The sequence below is a fragment of the Olea europaea genome, chromosome 16 (assembly GCF_002742605.1).
Source record: "Olea europaea var. sylvestris chromosome 16, O_europaea_v1, whole genome shotgun sequence".
NCBI lineage: Eukaryota > Viridiplantae > Streptophyta > Magnoliopsida > Lamiales > Oleaceae > Olea > Olea europaea.
Window position 1 is genome coordinate 15,564,806 of NC_036252.1, and position 22,745 is coordinate 15,587,550.

Sequence of the window (22,745 nt, forward strand, 5' to 3'; positions counted from 1 at the left end):
AACCTTTGTCACTCTAAACTGTTTTAAAATTCAATTTAATGTGATAATTAATGGAAGTGAAACATGATATTTAGATTACTATTCAATTCAACCATTCCTTGAATTTATTCTAAAATTTTGATTAAACATACAGTTAATGCTATTCAGATTAGTGTTAAATATTATGTCACTTTTTTATGTTGTTGTCACTTTTTGAATTTTTATCACTTTTTTGAATTTCTGTCACTTTCAATTTATAAGGTGTTGTGTTCCTAAAATAAAATTACTTCTATATTTATATAATAGAAGTGAAATATAGAGCATGTTTGAGCCTCATTAAAAGGTTAAAAATATATTTTGAAATAGTAGATTGATGAAAAATATGTGGTTAAAAAATAAAGAAATTCTTTTGAGTTTACTGTAATATTATTTTATTGAAGAATGTGTGGTTGAAAAGAAGAGAGAAAAAATGAATTTCGAGAAAAAAAGGGAATTAAACAAGGGCATAATAACAAGAAGACAACATGTAGAAAAAAATAACAATTCTCTAAATCAATTTGGTTGATTTTATGTATTATTTGTTACTTTTATGAGTATATGTCACTTTTTTTAATTTTATTTCACTTTTTGAATTGCTTCCATGTTTTAATGCAATAGACAGAGACCAATTAATCTTTTTGAAGTTGTTAGTTCATTTGAATTTCATTTAACTGTCTATCCTTTTCTTTTTGCAGAAATAATAATTAAAAAGCCTCCCTTTACACAAAACTTTTTATTTCCAAAACATTTTTAATATGATTTTTCAAAACCCCATTTATTTTTTTCTTGCATTGGCCCAATACGTCTTCCATATGACCCAAATATTATGACCTGGCACGAAAAATTGAATTTGTGAAGAAAATTCTAAGGATGTGTTTGATTGTAAGTATGAAATTTGCATGAAAAGAATGAAAATTATTAATTAAATGTATTCGATTGATTTAATTCTCAACCTAGAATATATACTAGTCCATATTTTTATTGGTGAATAGATGAGAAAAAGTGGTAGATGAGAGAAAGAGAGAGAATAGACTGCTTGAAAAATAAAAACATACTCCTTCCCAAAGAAAATATTTTTCTTGTTTTTGAGAAAAATATGATCACATGACCAACTTTTGAAAAATATTTTTCATGGAAATAATATCATTCAAACACCCCAAACTAAAAATATAGATAGAAAAATTACATTTTTCATGAAAAATAAATTCAATCAAATACACTCTAATAGTTCACCATTTGGCAACCTTCACTAGTTTAGCACCGTCTAACGATCGCCACCATTGTAACCAGATTGCTCTCATTGCTAGAGCACACCTCCTGCAATGCAACACCTAAGGCGCTATTGCAATTGCCGAAAAAGCCATGCAACCCATATATTAGGTTGTCGTAGCAATGATTTTGCGAGTTGTAGAAACGATACCCAAAGGTGTTGTAGTTGTGTGCAAGTGCTGTGGTTATGTCGTAAAAGGGTAAGTTGTTGGAGGCAATGCCTGGTATCGTATGGAATGACACCATGTCCTCTGCACAAGGATGTCCTTTTAAGCATCAGCCGTAAAGGCGCTGTTGCATGATGATGCATTTATCCACCACATAAAACCACCAAAGAGAAAAAATTTCCTTTCGAAAATTTGTTGTCGCGATCTCCAAAATCAGAAGATTGGAAAGTTTGATCTAAAGGATTAATAGCATAAAAGCAGTTAAAAATGTCAAAATTAAAAAGAAATAGTTGCAGTTACATTACTTAAACTTTTATATTTTTTCTAGCAAATTTTACCCAAAATTTTTATATGTGAGACCCACAATTTCTAATCTTTAAAACTTTAGTTTTCACCCACCCACCCCACTTCACTCTTCCCAGCCCAACCCAACCCAACCCAAATCCCCCATCGCAACCAAAATTGTCCACTGTAATAATTTTACCGAAGTGATGAGGCACAAACCCACTTCAGATCCCTATAGGAATTTGTTTAAATAATTAATCAAAAATTGGAAAATAAAAAGGTGTGTAAAAGTGGAAAATGAAAAGGTGTGACTACGTGTCAACTTCGACCAAATATTCGGACTTGATTTGATGGTCAAATTATAAAAGTAAATATGCTAACTTATTCTACTCGTCGAGTAGATCGTCGTGGTATATTTGGAATCTCAAAACCAATTCTCGATGAATGAGAAATTACGGACCAAAATTGGAAGAAATGAAGTGTTGCAACTTTTCGAAAGGATGCAAGTTTTGGCCAAGTGTTGCAACTTTTTGAAATGATGTATGTTTTAACCCACACTACTTCATTTGCACCCTTTCTACATCTATAAATAGAACCCTATGAACATGATTTTGGGTACACCAATTGTATTGAGCATTCATTCTCCTCTTGCAATTCTCTTATTTTTAATTCTATAACATTTTCATACATTTCCTTTGTAGAGGGAATATCTGTCAAAAGTTCGTCGATTTCTTGTAGTTTGAAGTGCTTCTACCACAAGTTGTGAATCAATTGTATTTTAGGAGACAAGTGTCATTCATCGTGAGCACTGTAGCGGGACAATTTGTCTTAAGGAAAGAGATAACGTCTCGTCTTGAATTATTCTCTATTTCTACTCCTTCTTAGTCCTTGTTTTGCGTAATCATTATACCGAAACTTTTTCCAAATTTTCATTCATATAAATTGTGTTTTGATCACGCTTTTGCGGGTTAAAACTGGTGAAACAAATATATCAAAAACCAATCCTTACATAGCCCTTTTTATAAGTCGTCTCCAACAAATTTAAGACAAAATTTGTGTCTTTGTGGTTGGTTGTGGACAAATATTACTTTGTTTGAATAGTGCTTTGTATACTATTCCTCCACCAATATTATCATCATTTTGTTGGACTTCTGTTTGTGTATCAGAAATGACTACCATCGGGATTTCGTCAAGTCAAAATAATGTGGTACCACCCGTGGCCATACCGTTGCATAATACTACTATTCCACATGGGGAAAAGTCGAAAAAATTTGCAGGAGTAGACTTCAAGAGGTGGCAACAAAAGATGTTGTTTTCTCACCACTCTTAATTTGGCTAAATTGCTAAAGGAAACTACACCGACTGTACAAGAAAGAGAAAATAATCGTGAATCTATTATTGCTTTGGATGCATGAAAACACTCGAACTTCCTATGCAAGAACTATATCCTAAACGCATTGGATATTATACTATATGAGTTGTATAGTTCAAAGGAATCAGCCAAGGAAATATGAGATTCTTTGGAGCAAAGTACAAAATTGAGGATGCCGGAACAAAAAAGTTTATTGTCGACAAATTTTTGGACTACAAGATGGTGGATTCCAAAACCGTGATTAGTCAAGTGCAAGAGATTCAAGTCTTGTTGCACGACATCCATACTGAGAAAATAGAATTGAGTGAATCATTCCAAGTGGCTGTCATTATTGAGAAACTCCCTCCTATGTGGAGAGATTTCAAAAATTACCTCAAGCACAAACGCAAGGAAATGAACTTGAAAAAATTGATTATGCGCTTGAGGATTGAAGAGGACAATAGAAAAATCGAACGAAGGCCAGTTGATCAAGATGGTACAAATTTTGTTGAGATGGAACCAAAGGCAAAAAACGAGAAACGAAAGGCTCCTAATTATGTACCGCGAAGAGACAATTCCAAGAAGGCTAAGAAGTTCAAAGGGAATTGTTACAACTGTGGCAAAGCTGGACATCGTTCAAGTGAATGTCGAAAGCCAAAGAAGAATGCTCAAACCCACATGGTTGCAAATAACACTTTATTCGATGGACTGGAAGAAATGAGTTTATCTGCAGTAGTGTCCGAATGCAACATGATTAGAATTACTAGAGAATAGTGGATTGACATTGGCGCTACCCGCCATGTGTGTGTGGACAAGGGGATGTTCTCCAACTATCAAGAATTGAATGGGGAACAACTGTACATCGAAAATTCTACAAGTTCCAAAGTTGAATGACAAGGCAAAGTCACTTTGAAGATGACATTCGGGAAAGAACTCGTCCTCAACAATGTCCTACATGTGCCGGATATACGAAAAAATTTTAGTGCCCGGGTCTCTACTTAGTAAGAATGGTTTTAAACTTGTATTTGTATCTGATAAATTTGTGTTGTCTAAGAATGAGGTGGATGAAGGGAAAAGATACATGTGTGATGAAATGTTCAAGTTGAACGTTTTTAGAATTGTACCGAAGCAAGTCGTTATGAATAAAGCTATAAATTCCGTTTACTTACTTGAGTCTTTATGTTTGTAGCATAGTTGATTAAGACATGTGAATTACGAATTGTTGCGCAAACTAACTAATCAAAGTTTAATTTCGGTACATGAAATCAATCTTAATCATAAATGTGAAATATGTGTTGAAGCAAAATTGGCTAAAACACTGTTCCATTCAATATAAAGGAACATAACCCCTCTTGAATTGATCCATAGCGATATATACGATCTAAAATTGTACAAATTCGCGGTGGTAAGAAATACTTTGTGACATTTATTGATGATTGTACAAAGTTTTACTATGTCTTTCTTTTGAGAAGTAAATACGAAGCCTTAGATGTATTCAAACCCTATAGGGCTAAAGTTGAAACACAACTTGAAAAACGAATAAAAAATATTCGTAGTGATAGAGGAGGTGAATACGAGGCACCGTTTGAAAACTTTTGTTCTGAACATGAAATTGTTCATCAAACAACGACACCTTATTCTCCTTAATCAAATGGTGTTGTAGAACGCAAAAATCGAACACTTAAATAAATGATGAATGCCATGTTAATAAGTTCGGGTTTACCACAGAACATGTGGGGAAAGGCTATTTTAACGGCAAATAGTCTTCTTAATAAAATATCTCTTACAAAAATGGAAGAGACACCATATGAACTATGGAAAGGCCATCCTCCATCCTACCAATACTTGAAAGAGTGGGGGTGTTTGGGTAAGGTTGAGGTACCTAAGCTTAAACAAGTGAAAATCGGTCCTAAAACAATAGATTGCATATTTATTGAATACGCCAATAATAGTAGTGCATATCAATTTCTTGTACACAAATCTGAAATACAAGACGTACACGAAGGGACCATAATTGAATCAAGGAATGCAATATTTTTTGAAAATATTTTTCCTTGCAAAGATAAGGAAAATACAAGTTCTAACAAGAGAACATATGAAACTACCAATGAAACTTCAAATGAGGAAGAACCAAGGCGTAGTAAAAGGGCTAGGACTTCCAAGACGTTTGACCTATATTTTCTAACCTATATGGTAGAGGATGATCCAAGGACTTTCGATGAAGCAATGTCTACACCGGAAGCACCGCAATGAAAAGAAGCTATCAATAATGAGATAGATTCTATAATGCAAAACCATACATGGGAGTTGGTTGATTTATCTCCTGGTAACAATTTTTAGAATGCAAATGGATATTCAAAAAGAAATTGAAATCTAACGGATCCATTGATAAATATAAAGCTAGATTGGTTGCTAAAGGATATAGGCAAAAAGAAGGACTTGACTTCTTTGATACCTACTCACCCGTGACTAGAATCATGTCGATAAGGTTGTTAATTGCAATTGGGACAATACACAATCTTGAGATTCATCAAATGGATGTAAAAACAGCATTCCTAAACGGTGAGTTAGAAGATGAGATTTACATGGAGTAGCTTGAAGGGTTCGTTTCTCCTAACCAAAAACACAAAGTGTGTAAACTTGTTAAGTTCTTGTATGGATTAAAACAGACTCCTAAACAATGACACCAAATTTTGACAAAACAATGTTGTCAAATGGATTCAAGATCAACAAATGTGACAAATGTGTATATATTAAACATACATCGAATGCCTATGTAATTGTATGTCTATATGTGAACAACATGTTAATAATAGACAATAGTCACGACATGTTACTTAACACCAAAAATATGATAACAAAGCATTTCGATATAAAAGATATGGATGTTGCAGATGTAATCTGATTAAAATCTCTAGAACGAAATTGTACTTTCACAATCTCACTACATAGAAAAACTACTTAAAAAGTTTGAAGTATTTGAGAAAAGTCCTGCGAGAACTCATCTTGATTCGAGTATACACTTAGTCAAGAATACGGGAGAAAGCATATCACAACTAAGGTATTCACAATTAATTGGCAGTCTTATGTATATTATAAACTGCACTCGATCGGATATTGCTTTTGCGGTGAATAAACTTAGTAGATTTACAAGTAATCTAAACCGTGATCCTTGGAAGGTTTTGACGAAAGTTCTAAAGTATTTGAAGTATACCTTAACCTATGGATTACACTTCACAAAATATCCTGCGGTACTAGAAGGATATTGTGATGCGAATTGGATATCCGATATGAAGGATTCCAAGTCCACTAGTGGTTATGTATTCACCATTGGTGGAGTTGCTGTATCATGAAAATCAACAAAGCAAATGTGCATAGCTCGATCAACGATGAAATCTGAGTTTATTGCTTTGGACAAAGCTGGAGAAGAAGCAGAATGTCTTTGAAATTTCTTAGAAGATGTTCCATGTTGGCCCAAGCCAGTACCTACGATAAGTATACATTGTGATAGTCAATCAGCAATTGGAAGGGCTAGAAGCAACATGTATAATGGTAAGTCTAGACATAGTCGTCGTAGACACAACACCATTAAGCAACTGATCTCAAATGGCGTTATCTCCATAAATTATGTAAAATCAAAAGAGAATATTGCCGATAAACTTACGAAAAGTTTGCCTAGAGATCAAGTGCGTTATCTATCGAGAGGAATGTGATTAAAGCCTACTACGTAAGAGTTTTTGCAATGGTAACCCTACCTTGTTGACTGGAGATCCCAAGATCTTGGTTCAAATAGACAATTAAGTTGTGAAAATTTCATGAAGCACTTAGGAAATTAGAATTCCTAACTCATTCCTATGATACTAAAGTGCTTTCTGCAGAGTTGATAGAGGCTAATATTATCTTTTAATGATTCTTATATCTTGATTAAGTCTTAATAGGAAGTCACTTATGTAAGTGTGAAATGGGGCCGTTTCAATAAAAAATGTTTTAAGGTTTGAATTTTTTAAATACTTATGAAACCAAGAAGGGTTCAGAGTCAAAATGAACCAAATCATGAGAACTAAGTACAGAATAAAGAAGATATCTATGTGAGTACTGTTGTCTTGACTTACACCAAAAGCTAAGTGGTTCAAGACCTATGGTTCACCAATTAGCCGAGTAAGTCCGATAGTATTTCACTAAGGGAGGTTCAAGGCCAGAAGCCACCATCCCTGATGTAATATTTTTTCGCATCCTTTCTACATTGCATTATATCATCGCATTTGCATATGCGTACCCCAATTTCCATTCATGTGAGATATTGTAGGAATTTGTTCAAATAATTAACCAAAAATTGGAAAATGAAAATGTGTGTAAAAGTGGAAAATGAAAAGGTGTGACTATGTGTCAACTTTGACCAAATATTCGGAGTTGATTCGATGGTCAAATTACAAAAGTAAATACACCAACTTATTCTACTCGTCCAGTAGATCGTCGTGGTATATTTAGAATCTCGAAATCAATTCCGGATAAATGAAAAATTGCGGACCAAAGTTGGAAGAAATGAAGTGTGACAACTTTCCGAAATGATGCAGGTTTTGGCCAAGTGTTGCAACTTTTTGAAAAGGATGCATGTTTTGGCCAACACTACTTCATTTGCACCATTTCTATATCTATAAATAGAACCCTATGGACATGATTTTGGGTATACCAACTGCATTGAGCATTCATTCTCCTCTTGCAATTCTCTCATTTCTAATTCCATAGCATTTTCATACATTTCCTTTGTAGAGGGGAAACTCTGTTAAAAGTTCATCGATTTCTTGTGGTTTGAAGTGCTGCTACCACAAGTTGTGAATTCATTGTATCTTGGAAGACAAGTGCCATTCACCTTGAGCACCATAGCGTGGCAATTTGTCTTAAAGAAAGAGATAACGTCTCGCTTTGGATTATTCTTTACTTCTACTCTTTCTTAATCCTTGTTTTGCGTAATCGTTATACCGAAACTCTGTCCAAATTTTCATTCATGTAAATTGTGTTTTAATCATGCTCTTGTTAGTTAAAACTGGTCAAACAAATATATCAAAAACCAACCCTTACATAGCCCTTTTTATAAGTCGCTCCAACAATTCCCGCACCCTACTTCATCTTCCCGTTGTTTCAATGGTGGAATATGTTTGGTCTTCATTTTCCCCTCAATTTTCTAGACTTGCTATCAAACTTAAAGCCCGAGTTATTTATGCTATGGCAGGGAGGCAAAGGAAAGATTGAGCGAACAAGACAGTGAGCCTCCTTCAAGAAGTGCGATGTTTTATCATCTTTTATTATTTCTATTTTTATGTTCATTAGATAGGCTAGAATTTCTTAATCTATGTTGTTTTGTTTATACAGCTGCACTTTGCCAATATATTTCAATCTAATTTGAATTATTTCTGTTCTTTTCATGTATAGGATTGGTTATTGAAGAAATAATAGTGTCTTGCAACAACTATGAAAGTTCATCGTTAGAAATTTCTGAACCACCACAAGAAACCAGTCGATGCTTTACGAGTCCAACTGAGAACCTTAGGGAGCCTTTGCCTACTAATCCGAGGGGATTTAGAGTGGGTTGGGAAAGATGAATTGGAGTAGGGTTGGGTGAAAAATAAAGGTTTAAGAATTAGAGATTCTGATTGGCACATATAAAAAAATTGGGTGTAATTTGCAAAAAAATAAAACGTTTAGGTACTGAAACTAAAATTATTTCTTTTTAATTTTGGCCTTTTTTTACTGTTTTAACGGTTAATTTAACGGATCTTGACAGTAGGGTTTTTTTCAAACAAAAAGTCTCAAATCGAGGGTTTTATGCTATTTACAATAGGTAGGAGGTATAACGCATATGAAGACGTTTTTAGGGGGTTTTTGCTATTAATCCTTGATCCAAAATACTTTTTTTTTACAGAAAATTGCACCTCTGACCCCCAAATCCTTGAAGATGATGAAGAACTGTCATCTTTACAATTTCTAGCAATAATTACTATTACCAAATTGAATCCTATGCTATCGCAATGGAATTTAAATCAAATGAAAAACTATGGAGGCTAAAACTCGATAAATAAATACATAATCACCAAAATAATCTAAGATCATAAACTTTGTTCAACAAAAAATATTAGTCATCTAAATAATAAAATATAATAAAATAATCCTAAAATAGCTCTTACTAGCATGCAAAGAATTTCTACGTCCATTAGATAACCAAAAAAATTGAGCTTTGGTATCCTTAGTTAGGATTTCAATTTAAAAGCATAATTATATATTAATATAGCATACTAATTAATCAAAACCTAGGATTAATTGCCAATGGATAGCAACTGACATTCTACAATATGTGTTTAAGGAAATGCTACAAGTACAGAATTTTTTGATAGAAAAATTTTACAAATAACACATGCACGACATCATTGGAAGATGGGATAAAAGAAAAAAATAGTCCAATCCCATTTTTCCATGTCAGTATCGGTACAAATTTTGTTAAAATTATCCTGTACTCATTGCTTTATTGATGTGTTTAATCTAATTAAACACAAAGATGATTAGTACGTTATCCTTGATACGTGAGTTAAACCTCTTGCAATCAATGCAGCCTCGTACCTTCAATCTTCTTCGATGTTTTTTATAGACATCAAGAATATTGTACCTTTTTCTCTCTATTTTCTAGTGTATGAGCACTAATGATAATTCAATTATAAAGTTAAAGAATTACTCTATTATATAGAGAATTTGTAATAATAGTAAATTACCATAGAAAACGAAAAATTCATTTTTTTTCTTTTTTTCACTATTATTCTTTAATTAAAATCTTTCCATTCTTTAAAAGATGAGGAATGCTTCTAGACAATAAGGATGTCAAATTTCATTTCAATACTTGTGGTAGTTGCAATATCACAATCTGTCCATAAATTTTTTTATATATAACTGTGCAGTCCTCATTAAATTAGGGATTTGGATGGAGAATGTTAGAGGAGACTAGCATAATGATAAAGGGGACCATGTGGAGATGGGTAAATTGATGAGGGTTTTGATAATATTAATATTGTTTTTACAATTTTTAGTTATTTATGTCGTTATTTTGTTTGATTTATTTTCAGTAACATACCCCTGTTTGGGCCGGGGGAGTATTTTGGAATAATGATTTTTGGAGAATGCATGATTAAAAAAATAAGAAAAAAATTTGAATTTACGTGTAAAATATTTTATGAGAGAATACGTAGTTAAAAATGGGTTTTGGAGAAATGAGATTTTAAAAAAATGGAGGCCAAACAAAGACATAGTAACTGGTAAACAATTAATTTTATTAAAATTAGTTGGGTTTATTGTTATACATCCAAAGTAGTTAGAAGAAATTAGATTTTCGTAAATTTTAATGTATGTGAAAAGTTGTAAATTTCATAAAATATTTGGTTAAAATAAATTATTGATTTTGACTTAGATTTTAATTATTTCTTAGTCAAACCAAATAGGGGTGTAAATTGAATCAAAACCATGGTAAGAGATCCAAATTATAAAAATGTTCGAATATAATTCATAGAAGCAAACCATAGTAAGAAATTCAAAGCATAATTATTAAACTCGACTCAGACCAATCGATCGGTCCAAAAACCCAACGACCCGAGCCCTTGATTTGGCCGAACAAATAATTTGATTACAACCCAAGCGACCCAATCAAAAATTGGGTCAACCATTGACTTTTATATTAAACGACCGGCCCGATCGATCAATTTTCAAGATTATCTTTAAAAAATTTTGGTCCAAGGTTCGAAGTAAATGAATGACACCTCAACACTAGAACCTATAATACTTTAATGTTATTTTTGTGCAATAATGTATTTCTCTCATGAATCATTCATAGTTCTCTAAAGACGATTAGAAAAAAATTATAGTCCTACATTTTACTTCATTCTATAGACTTACTATGTATGGAAAGATTAATTTTAATTAAGAAGAATTGAATAATTAACAAAATTATTAATTTAAAATATATAAAAATTATTGACAAATAATTTAAAAATTATAAAAAAAATTACTCTTAGATTTTTATTTTTATTTTTTATAATTTTTAAGCAATGATTCACTAATCCAATCGATGATCCATCATTCCAATTAGTAACTTAAGATTGAGTGCCTCAATCGAATTGATATCCGAGTCGGGTCTAATGTGCACAAAGAACCAAGTAATACAGCTTCTAGTATAGCAAACTCGACAAGATGCCTCTTTCTCTCTCCCTTTTTTTTTTAATTATTATTATTATTATCTTTGCCTGCATGAGCACTTTGTTTAGTAGTTGTTTGATAGGAATTTTGTTAATTGATTTTGTGACTGTTAGAGATAAAGTGGGTCTATCTGTGAGAGATGAATTCAAAATTGACGATTGAAATAATGAAATAACGATCAAAAAATTAATTTTAATTGAATTTTAAACTCTACCAAACATGCTCTTAATTTAAAAGACTCCCTCAATTTTAATATTTTGCATATCTGGCGTAATTCTTTTTGTTTTTGTTTTAAAAATCTCTGATTGATTCCTCTTCCCAATTCCACGCATATTCTTCCCGGTCGGACTGACCCACGTATATATATATACCTGCGTATGTGTAGGCATTTGCTTCCCCATTTCTCTTTCAGCGAAAGATAGGGTTTCGGGTCTCCCGAATCACCTTCAAATTCAAAGATTGATCTGCTGTACTTTCTTACATTTCCTTAACATTCTCTCAGTGTAGTTCCATTGATCTTTTGTTTTATATATTTATTAAAATACACAAGTTGGATGCATCTGGGCTGTACTTAATTGCATCTGGAAAATGCCTTGGAATGCTGGAGAATTAGGGTTCCACTCGATTCGTTCTTTTTCAAATTCTTTGTCAAAAAATGTGATCTTTCTGTTGTGGGTGGATGATTCTTTGTGGAGCTGTTGATGAGTTGATAGTACTTTTTGCAAATTTCAATTGTTCACAGTTGTGTGTACCCATAACGGTAGAATACTCTTTATCTGTCATTGAGGCATTATTGGTGAATGTTGATTTAAACTGGTAAAATTCTTGTTAGGTTTTCTTTTGGAAGTTAAATCTGAAGTTTCTGTTAATTTTGTGTTTCTTTGTTGGATATGTCCTTAATTTTATGGTTATGTTGTGTGTGACAAAAAGATTTCGTGAGACATCTGGCTATACGAGTCAGAAAAGGCTTGTTGTCTGTTTGTTTAGTTTCTAAAGATGAAGAGATTGAAAGGCGAGTCTTCAAGTGCAAAGAGATTCAAATTATCATATTTTTTGTTGGGTATAGCTGCATTATACTTGATTCTTATCTGCCTGAAGTTCCACGAGTTTTTTGAGACTGCAGAAGTTTTTAGTGGCCATGATAGTGATTTGGGTAGAGATGACTTGTCCATTGGGGATGATGAGGATGAAAAAATAAGTAAATCACGTCAGAATTCTGTTTCTATGGATGGATTTCACCGAATATTACAAAATAACGAGAATCAAGATGCTTCTGTAAAGCCTCGACAGGATGCCTCACCGGAGGAAAAGGATGGTGCTCGAAGCATAAAGCTTATTCAACATCAATATGGTCGAATAACTGCTGGAATTTTCGGGAGAATGAATAAGACAGCTAAATTCTCTGTGATGGAGCAAATGGCAGATGAGGCTTGGACCTTAGGCTCGAAGGCCTGGGAGGAAGTAGATAAATATGATGAAAAGGAGATTAAAATGGGTGCTATGTCAAAGGGGAAGCCCGAGTCATGTCCTTCATGGGTTTCGATGCAAGGAGATGAATTAACTGAGAGAGATCACATCATGTTCCTTCCATGCGGTCTTGCTGCAGGTTCATCGATCACAGTGATTGGAACTCCACGTTATGCTCATAAGGAATATGTGCCGCAGCTTGCCAAATTGAGGTTGGATGGTGCTACAGTACTGGTTTCCCAGTTTATGATTGAACTTCAAGGATTAAAGTCTGTAGATGGGGAAGATCCACCAAAGATTTTGCATTTGAATCCTCGATTGAGAGGTGATTGGAGCCACCGACCCGTAATTGAGCACAATACCTGCTATAGAATGCAATGGGGGACAGCTCAAAGGTGTGATGGTTTGCCATCCAAGAATGAAGATGACATGTTAGGTAAAGTCTCTGTTTGCCTATCTTACCATCTGTATCACACTAATATTTAAGATATATGTTCTTTTGAACATGCCTATGTCAAAATCTATTGGGAACACTAATAAGTAGTCTGCTGATATAATGCTTCAGTCAAAATGTAAACTAAGAAATATACTTTGACAATATCTTACTTTACTTGTTGATATAAAATGGAAATGTGCTGGCTGGCTGTCTAGAAGTGAATTTAAGGCATTAGATGGTTTTGCTTTTGTTTTTTATGCAACAATGAAAGAAAATTCATGAAATTCTATGTTTTCGTTTGGTAATTAAAACTAAGATTGTATCGTGAGTACGAGAAGACAATTAAATTGTGATAATGACAGTTGAGGTGGTGATAGGGTCTGGTTTCATGAATTGTTAACATAAACTTTCCCTTATTGGTTTTTAATTATGAAATGTGCATGTGACGACCTCCCCCCTGGCTGTCTGTTTCTCCTCCCTTTTATATGAACTGAAGCATACCTCTAGGATTTGGGAAGACTTTAAGGTTTGCCACCAATGTCTGCCTGTTTGCTTCCCTTTTCCGCCTCTTTCACACAAATTACACGCCCCCACCCCCTCAGAGAAATATGGGAAAAGAAAAGAGCATTTTCTGATTAGATGACCTACAAGAATTAAAGAAAATAAATAAAAATTAAAAGTTGCAATGATTTTCTGAACTTCAATCTTTTGGCATGACATGGGATCTTTTGCGTGCTATGTTTTTCTTTGCTTCTATAATGACATTGAATTGTTGTGTACTTTCGTAAGAGACTCTGGCTGTTTTGTGATCTACTTTTATTATATATACATGTATTGATGTCTTATGTGCCCTTTTGTTTTACATTGACCTTAGTGTCATATATGATTGTTGGGTTTTATTATTTGTTTAGAACATTATTATTGGCCTTGATGATTGAATTTAAGTAAATGTCTAATACATTATCCTTGGCAGTGGATGGATACTTGCGGTGTGAAAAATGGATGAGGAACGATATTATTGACGCAAAAGAGTCCAAATTATTTTCATGGTTTGATAGGTTCATAGGACGTGCAAAGAAACCCGAAGTAACCTGGCCATTTCCATTTGTAGAGGGCAGAATGTTTGTTCTGACTATTCGTGCTGGTGTTGATGGATACCACATGAATGCTGGAGGCCGGCATGTGACCTCGTTTCCATATCGGACGGTACGTTCCAATCTTGAAGGTGCCTGATGAAGTTTCTTTCTGTGACAGCATAATGATTTCCTGTAATTTTTTGAAGTGTGACCTGACTATCCAAAGCACTTAAACAACCTGCTATGGAAAATATTTTCAAAACCATTAAATATTTTCTTCAATTTATTTTTTTAAGCATCAACTAGATAATCATAACTTTTTTGTTGGACATTAGTTTGGCATGTTCTAGTTGCTCCAGATCTTCCAATAGATGTCACAATGAAAACACCAAAGCAGCAAAAAGGGATTCCTATAGCGAGTCTGAAATTTACTGGGAATAATACTTGGTTTATTGTTGTTATATTCATTATGTTTGTGCTTTTAAATCAATCCTCCTATTCTTCTGCGCAGCCTTGGCCATTTTTTTATGATAAAAGTGCTCCAGAACATCTTGAAAGCCCTAATTTTTTCCCCATATCTGATTGGATTGCACAGTTTGTTTCTTTCTATTTGCTTGCTCCATTGATTACAGTAAATATTTCTTATCAGATGCATGTTTTCACTTCAGGGGTTCACATTGGAAGATGCAACTGGATTGGCAATCAAAGGTGACATCGATGTTCATTCAGTATATGCTACCTCTCTGCCAACCTCTCATCCTAGTTTTTCAACCAAAAGAGTATTAGAGTTCTTGGAGAAATGGAAATCTCATCCTGTACCCCAGAATCGCATTCAACTTTTTGTTGGGGTTCTCTCTGCCACCAATCATTTTGCAGAACGAATGGCGATAAGAAAGACATGGATGCAATCTTCGGCTATCAAGTCCTCTAAAGTAGCAGTCCGCTTTTTTGTTGCACTAGTAAGTAATTCTTTACTGTTGGTCATTATTATTAATGTGTCGGTACAACTGATTGATGCCATTCTTTTATATATTTGGGAAGTGCATAAAAAATTGTAGTGTCACCATTAGAAGAAATGAGTACATGCATTTAGATGACTAATTGTTACAGGGTCTCCTTAATGCTATTTTATTTTTATTATTTTTTTTTTGACTTGCTCCAATTATTTTTTGCTTTTCTTCAATTCTATCATTTGTAATTTATTTGCTGGAATCATCACTCACTTTAGAATCCGAGGAAGGAGGTGAATGCAATACTGAAGAAAGAGGCTGCTTACTTCGGTGATATTGTAATTTTGCCATTCATGGATCGATATGAGCTTGTGGTTCTTAAAACTATTGCCATTTGTGAGTTTGGGGTATGTTCGGCTACATTTCTCACTCTTCTTTAATATTCCATGTTTTCATGTTTAGCTAAGCTTTGAATTTACTTTTAAGTAAATTTTTGGTTCCAAAACATGTTTGGATATGTTGTTTTTTCCAACTTTTAAGTAAAAAGTTATTATTTTCATAGTAACTCCAGCTTAATTTTATACAAGTAAACTTATTTCCAACTGTAACCAACAAATTAATTGTTTATTTTAGAAAGAAGCTTATTTAGTTATAGATATAATTTTAAGCTTAGCCAAAAATGTATATACTTGGTTTTTAGGCCAAAGTTTCTTTCTTATTGTGCAAACATTTCCATTGTAGGTTCAAAATGTCACAGCTGCTCACATTATGAAATGTGACGATGACACTTTTATTAGGGTGGATACTGTCCTAAAAGAAATTGAAGCCATGCCTTCTTCAAGGCCTTTGTACATGGGCAATCTCAATCTCCATCACCGGCCTCTTAGAAATGGGAAATGGGCCGTGACCTATGAGGTATAAAGGTTCACTTGCTGGTAAACGAAATTTGATTCCAGTTTACTATGTATCAACGATGTATTTTCTTGCGCAGGAATGGCCAGAAGAAATTTATCCTCCCTATGCCAATGGCCCTGGTTATATAATATCCAGCGACATCGCCAATTACATTGTATCCCAGCATGCAAATCGGAACCTCTGGGTATGTGTAACCTGATATTTCTACATTTTCTTCCGGCAATCATGAAATCTTTTAGTTAATAATTTTACCACCCCGTATTGGCAGCTATTTAAAATGGAGGATGTTAGCATGGGAATGTGGGTTGAGAAGTTCAACAGTACGAAAAAAGTTCAGTACACTCATAACTTGAAATTTTGTCAGTATGGGTGCGTGGAAAACTATTACACCGCGCATTACCAATCACCAAGACAAATGATCTGTTTGTGGGATAATCTGAGTAAGGCTCGAGCTCGTTGCTGCAATTTTTAAACAAATAGAGAGTTTTGGTACGAAGATGATCAAGTTCATGTTGTACCTCTTGCTATCCCTTTCATAGTGAAATTTCGTCCATAAATGCGGATGAAAATGCTTTTATCAATGCGAGGTTTGTGAAGAATGGAGCTAATGCCCCAAGCTTGACAGCAATGACAATGTTGTATAGGATTCCTGCTACCCTGGAGTTGGACGCCATTGACAAAAGTTTAGTTTATATACAAGTTTTTGTTGGGGAATTTGCTCTTACAATCCTGTTCAGTGTTGCATCTAAGAATTGTGTGATTAGTTCTTCTCTGTTGTCTTTCGTGCTTGGATTTGTTGAAGTAGTTCAGCGCATTGTTGGGTTAAATAACTCCACAGCTGAAACGCAAACTCAACTACCAGAGATCAAGTAGGACTCCCCGACAAAGTAACTAACCGATGAGTTGCAATGTATGCGTGGTGTTTTAAAACCTGGACTGGAACTGGTTCAATCGAAAAAATGGTGACTCGACCATCAATCTAGTCTGGAGAGGTTGTTGTTGTTGTTGTTGTTGTTGTTTTTTTTTTTTTTTTTTTTTTTTTTTTTTTTTTTTTTTTTAAATAGACCGGTCTGCGGTTGACTTGGGAAAAATTGAAAATACAAGTCTATCAATCCAGCAGGTCATTGCAAATTGAAACTTCAAATTTTCTTTAGAATTTGATCAGTCGCCTACCTCTTTGCCATAATTTTTTTATTTTCGGATTTTAACTTTCCTTTGTCCTAAAATTTTCAAGCATCTCTACCTCTCTCAATTCAAAAACTAAAGAACCCACCTTTATTTCTCATCAACCCCAACTCAAAAGTTATATTTGATAGGAGTTGGCTCATGGGTTTAACCATTAAGTTAGCCAATGAGCTATAGAGGTGATAAAAGAGTCGAGTAGCTTGTCGGATGGGCTGTTTAAGCTTGTTTTGAGACAAGCTTGAGCCCCAATCGAGCGGGGACTCCAATGACGAGTCTAGCCTGAGTAAGGCGAGTGGCTTGTGGGCTTGTCGAGCCTAAAAATGACCAAATGATCTTTTTGAAACGGTTACAAAACTTTGAAGGTTCCCAACGGTTACTAATTTTTTTGATGACCCTAAATATTTCCCAACTTCAATACATTTTTCACACTTCTCTACAATCTAATCACTATCAATCAATTCAAATCACGTAGGACTCCCAACAAAGTAACTAACCAATGAGTTGCAATGTATGCGTGGTGTTTAAAACCTGGACTGGAGCTGGTTCAATCGAAAAAATATTGACTCGACCATCAATCTACTCTGGTTTTTTTATTAGACCGGTCTGCGATCGACTGGGTAAAATTTGAAAGCACAAATCTATCAATCCAGCAGGTCATTGCAAATTGAAGAAACTCCAAAATTTCTTTAGAATTTGATCAGTTGTATAAATCTTTGCCTTAAATTTATTATTTTCGGAATTTTATTTTCCTTTGTCCTAAAATTTTCAAGCATCTCTACCTCTCTCAATTCAAAAAATTAAAGAACCCATCTATATTTTTCAACCCCAACTCAAAGTTATATTTGATAGGAGTCGACTACTGGATTTAACCACTGAGTTAGCCGCCGAGCTATAGAGGTGATAAAAGAGTCGAGTAGCTTGTCGAATGGATGGCTCGGGTTTGTTTCGAGACGAGCTTGAGCCTGAGTGGAGCAAGAGCACGAATGACAAGCCGAGCCCAAGAAAGGCGAGCGGCTTGTGGGCTTATCAAGCCATCCAAAAGGAAACAGTCACAAAACTTTGAAGGATTCCAGCGGTTACTAAATTTTTTATTATTATTATTATTTTTGGTATAACTCTACAACTTCAATCCCTTTTTTTCACACTTTTCTACATTCTCTCTGCAATCAAATTACTATCAATCAATTCAATTCTCAATTCATTTTATACATTCTACAATCTACACCTTTATACATTTCATATTATACAATTCAAATCTCAATTCTAGTCTCTACATTATTCAATTTACACATTTCATCTTCACTTAAATTACATTCTCTACTATAATTCTATTTCATCTTTATACATTTCTATTCTACTATATAAAAATGGATCCTAATGCTTTTGTTGAAGGCTTATTCGATAGTCATTCATCTATGACTTGACAATCTCAATTGCTCTATGAATTTTTCAATCTCAACATCTCCATTCCTGATGATTTATTGAATTTAGACATTGAGGATGCTCACGGAAGTAGTAATCCAAATAATCTGGATGGCATTGATAAAGAAGTTGCGAAATTGGAACTAGAAATTCTCAATGCAAGAGGGAAACGAAAGGGTAAAAAAATATGCAAATTGATTTCAACGGGTCGACAACCAACGATTCAAAAGAGTAAAGCGGTGTATAATACTGTCAAACATGATTGTCATGGCAAAAGGATAGACCCACCTCAATCATCACTATCTCAAATGTTCGGCTGAACATGGGCTTGTTGGTGAAACTCAAACACAACTTCAATTTGGTACTCTTTTCTGTACTGATTCTACAACACTTAACATATGGATATATTTGGAGGAAAATACATGCTAAGCAATGGTGAAGTTAGTTGCCAATGCTAAGTTGTCACTAACCAGTGGCGAAGTTTGTTACTAGTGTTAAGTTGTTGCCAATGCTAAGTTGTTGCTAAGCATAATGTACAACGAAAATTTCACGGAGTTCGTGAAAGAATATCATCAAACAAGATACGTTGGGATAATTGAAACACTATTCATTTCAATACCACAGAGTTAAACACAATTTGGTATGAATTCCAAAAAATTTGTAATCGATGTGGGACATAGATGGAACTCGACTTACGTATTACTAAAATCATGTAAAGGATATGAAGCATTAATTACTGAATTTTATAACTATAAACTTACAAGAGATGACGATAATCTGTCTTGGGTGATACCTATTACGCCCCTAAATGACCCACTTTGACGCGTCATGCTTATTCATCAGCGAAGTGACACCTGTCCAATTGAAGTGGTTTTGAAGTGACCTGAGTTCACTACGCCTCAACCCAACCTCAATGTTAACATGCTACGAGGCATGGTCATCACTTAAAGAGATTGCCGAGGTTCTCACCCCTTTACCGAAGCGTAACGGATTCGAGGCATTGTGGCAGAGGCCTCTCCGCCGCCAGTTGCAGAGATCTATATTTGTGTTAGGATCCTCTTTTATCTTCATGGATTGATTAATGTGACATCTCAGCTTTACGTCAACTCATAACTCAAACGAATTAATTACTTACACTCTCTAGATGCGACTGATTAACGCCTACGAGTAGACGCTTCGTACTGTCAGATGCATGCACATGTCCCACATCCAACGATACTCATTGCCTATAAATACCGGAGGCATGGCAAGAGAAAACGGTAATGAAACTCTTACTAGAATAACTTGGCATTCTATACAAAGTATAATATTTCTCTTTCCACTCTTGCACAATTCCGGCACCGTTTCAATCACCGTCCACTAACTTGATTGTTGGAGTGTATGCGACTACCATCACCCCCATTGGTTTCGATCGTGTACGTCTGATTGTTCATTGTTGTGCATAGGGAAGGATACGTGAAGTGACTCTAGGTTGGCCACATGGAAGGTCCAAATCACGAGGTTAACAGATTGGCGCCGTCTGTGGAAACTTTCGTTCAATAGTTCCCCGTTAACCATCAAAAACCAGTGACTCACCTTGAAAAAAGGATATTCTTGAAAAAGAATTCGCCACAATCTACGACCCAGTTCTGGACACCTTTGAAAAAAGAGTAAAAAAATGAGTTATAGCAACGAGGATGCAAATCCTAAAGGGCTTAGGGATGCCTCTGAGGAAGAGGTGCTCCGAACAAATGTCACTCACTGCAGACCCCATCATAAGCGTTGCTGGGGTGAGACGATAGCAACACTCACTTCAAGAATGGCTCAAATAACTAAAAGCATGAGGCACATCGCAACCCAGAATATGGTGATGCACGAGTTCTTCATGTGAGCCCAAGGACAGCAGGGCTTTCAAATGCCACAAAGGCTCCACCTGGCTGAAGAACAAATTTATGCATCTCAAGACTAAGGCCATTCGAGTCGGCAGAGAGAACGCCCCATTAAAAGAGAAGTGGGAGTAGATGTCACTTTTTACGCACAAGGTACTCAAGCGGCAGAACCACAGCTGGGAAAAAACTTCCCACCAGAATATGAGCCACAAAGGTCGGTTAGTGTCTTCGACCGAATAGGGCAAAACCCTAGCAATAGGGTTCGTTCTGTACAAAGATTAGCTCAACAAGAGTAGGAACATGATCAGGAAATACCTCATCTACCTAGAAATAGGCGTGAGAGGAGAAACCTGGTGGATTGGGGTAGTTGAGGAGGAGCACCTCCACTTTCCCAAAACATACCGGACGTAGACATTGAAGGGCCATGTCGATCCTATGAAATCGACGACGATGACGACAACCTCTCTTTCTCAAGAGAGATCCGAAGCTTCCCAATGTCTGCAAACTTCATGCCTCTAAAATTCCAAAGTATGAGGAAAATGGAGACCTACGAAAGCACTTCACCAAATACATGATGCAAATGAGCTTGAAGGAAGCCTCACGGGTATTAGAATGCAGGGCCTTTCATCTGACCCTCACCGGAGCCATCGAAGTGTGGTACATCAGGATACCACCTCTAAGAATTAGAAGTTGGCAAGATTTGAAGGAGGCTTTCTTGAACCAATACCTCTCATGAAGGGAAGGAGAAGCCCCAGTGCAATGCCTTTAAAATATAAGACAGGCTCTTGGGGAGACATTGAAAAGCTATCTCACCAAGTTTACTGATGAAATTACATACTGCGAGCAAGTCACAGATAGAGAGGCCCTTTTAGCCTTGAAAGGAGACCTGAACATGAACACACTGTTTTGACGAGACGTGCGAAGCAAGAATCTAGCTACTTATGACGAACTGGTAGAAATGATAAGAGTGGAGATCATCAATGAAGAGATGATTAACCACCAAAATTGCGCAGCTCAAGGGCTCCCTCTGTCTTAGAAGCAGGTAGGTCAAGAACTAGCAACGCACCTCGTCACACAGCAATGGACCCAAGCAGGGCATACAGTAGCACCCACCTCCGGACAAGCATTGGTGCCTGCCACACTAAATGCAATTAGTCTGGCATATGAGGACGCAACTGCCAAGTTAGGAACATTCAAAAGAACAACCAACATAAGCCGTCGAAAGAAGAAACAGGCAAACATGCCCCTAGCAAGAACGAAGTACTGCACCTACCATCGCTTCTACGGTCATGATACCAACGAATGTAGGGATGCCTCTCAATCCTTACATAGGAGTAACCCACGCTCCTCGAGAGGAAACCAGTACCATGAGAATCCTCGGAGGTCCACCTCTCCCAACAGGCAGGAGAGGCAACAAAGGGACCAAACACCTCAAAGAAGGAAAACAAATACCGGGAATCGAGGAGAGTTTAGAGAGAGAAATCAGGCTCAGACAGCTGAAGATGAACCTATTCGCGAGATTAACACAATCATTGGGGGCCCTCACATCAGAGACAACACTAGGAATGCCCAGTGGAACTATACGAGGAAAGCGAAGGATCCACCAATGACCAGCTACATTGTCAACCAGATCCAAGGAGACAGAATGGCACCAATCACTTTCTCGTAGGAGGATGCGCAAGGTGTACATTACCCTCACTGCGATGCCCTGGTGGTAAGAGTCGTAGTAGCCTGAAATGGGCTTAAACATATGCTTGTTGACAATGGAAGTTCGGTGAACATACTGTTCGGCTCAAGTTTCAAAAAATTACAGGATTGAGCATGGTTTGGTCCCCATGACCGACTCACTTTATGGATTCACTGGCGATAGCATCGTCCCACGAGGACAAATCTCTTTGCCTGTTGAAATGGAATCAGCCCCCTTAGTGGCCCCACTTCATGGAATTCCTAGTGGTAGATCACATATCAGCTTACCATGGAGTATTGGGCTGACCTGTCCTAAAGGAACTTTGGGCTATCATCTCCATTCACCACATGTGTATGAAATTTCCAATTGAGCATGGGATTACCACAGTTCGAGGTGATCAAATGGGCTCAAGAGCAT

At 35.7% G+C, this 22,745-nt stretch overlaps 1 protein-coding gene across 1 annotated transcript; it reads left to right on the plus strand.

Annotated features, from left to right (window-relative positions):
• Nucleotides 1–11,635: 11,635 nt before the first annotated feature.
• LOC111412250 (hydroxyproline O-galactosyltransferase GALT2-like) lies at nucleotides 11,636–16,936 on the plus strand. The gene is made up of 7 exons (XM_023043100.1): nucleotides 11,636–13,225; nucleotides 14,199–14,431; nucleotides 14,970–15,260; nucleotides 15,530–15,658; nucleotides 15,993–16,166; nucleotides 16,243–16,350; nucleotides 16,435–16,936. The coding sequence occupies exons 1-7, from the start codon at nucleotides 12,319–12,321 to the stop codon at nucleotides 16,636–16,638; spliced, it is 2,046 nt and encodes a 681-aa protein (XP_022898868.1). The 5' UTR covers nucleotides 11,636–12,318; the 3' UTR covers nucleotides 16,639–16,936.
• The last annotated feature ends 5,809 nt before the right edge of the window (nucleotides 16,937–22,745 follow it).

What these genes read in the sequence shown, in the direction of transcription:
- LOC111412250 (XM_023043100.1), top strand. Translation starts at nt 12,319, where the DNA reads ATGAAGAGATTGAAAGGCGAGTCTTCAAGTGCAAAGAGATTCAAATTA. An exon ending in TCCGCTTTTTTGTTGCACTA is followed by an intron (nt 15,261 to 15,529) that starts GTAAGTAATTCT and finishes CACTCACTTTAG; the next exon opens with AATCCGAGGAAGGAGGTGAA. An exon ending in AATGGGCCGTGACCTATGAG is followed by an intron (nt 16,167 to 16,242) that starts GTATAAAGGTTC and finishes TTTCTTGCGCAG; the next exon opens with GAATGGCCAGAAGAAATTTA.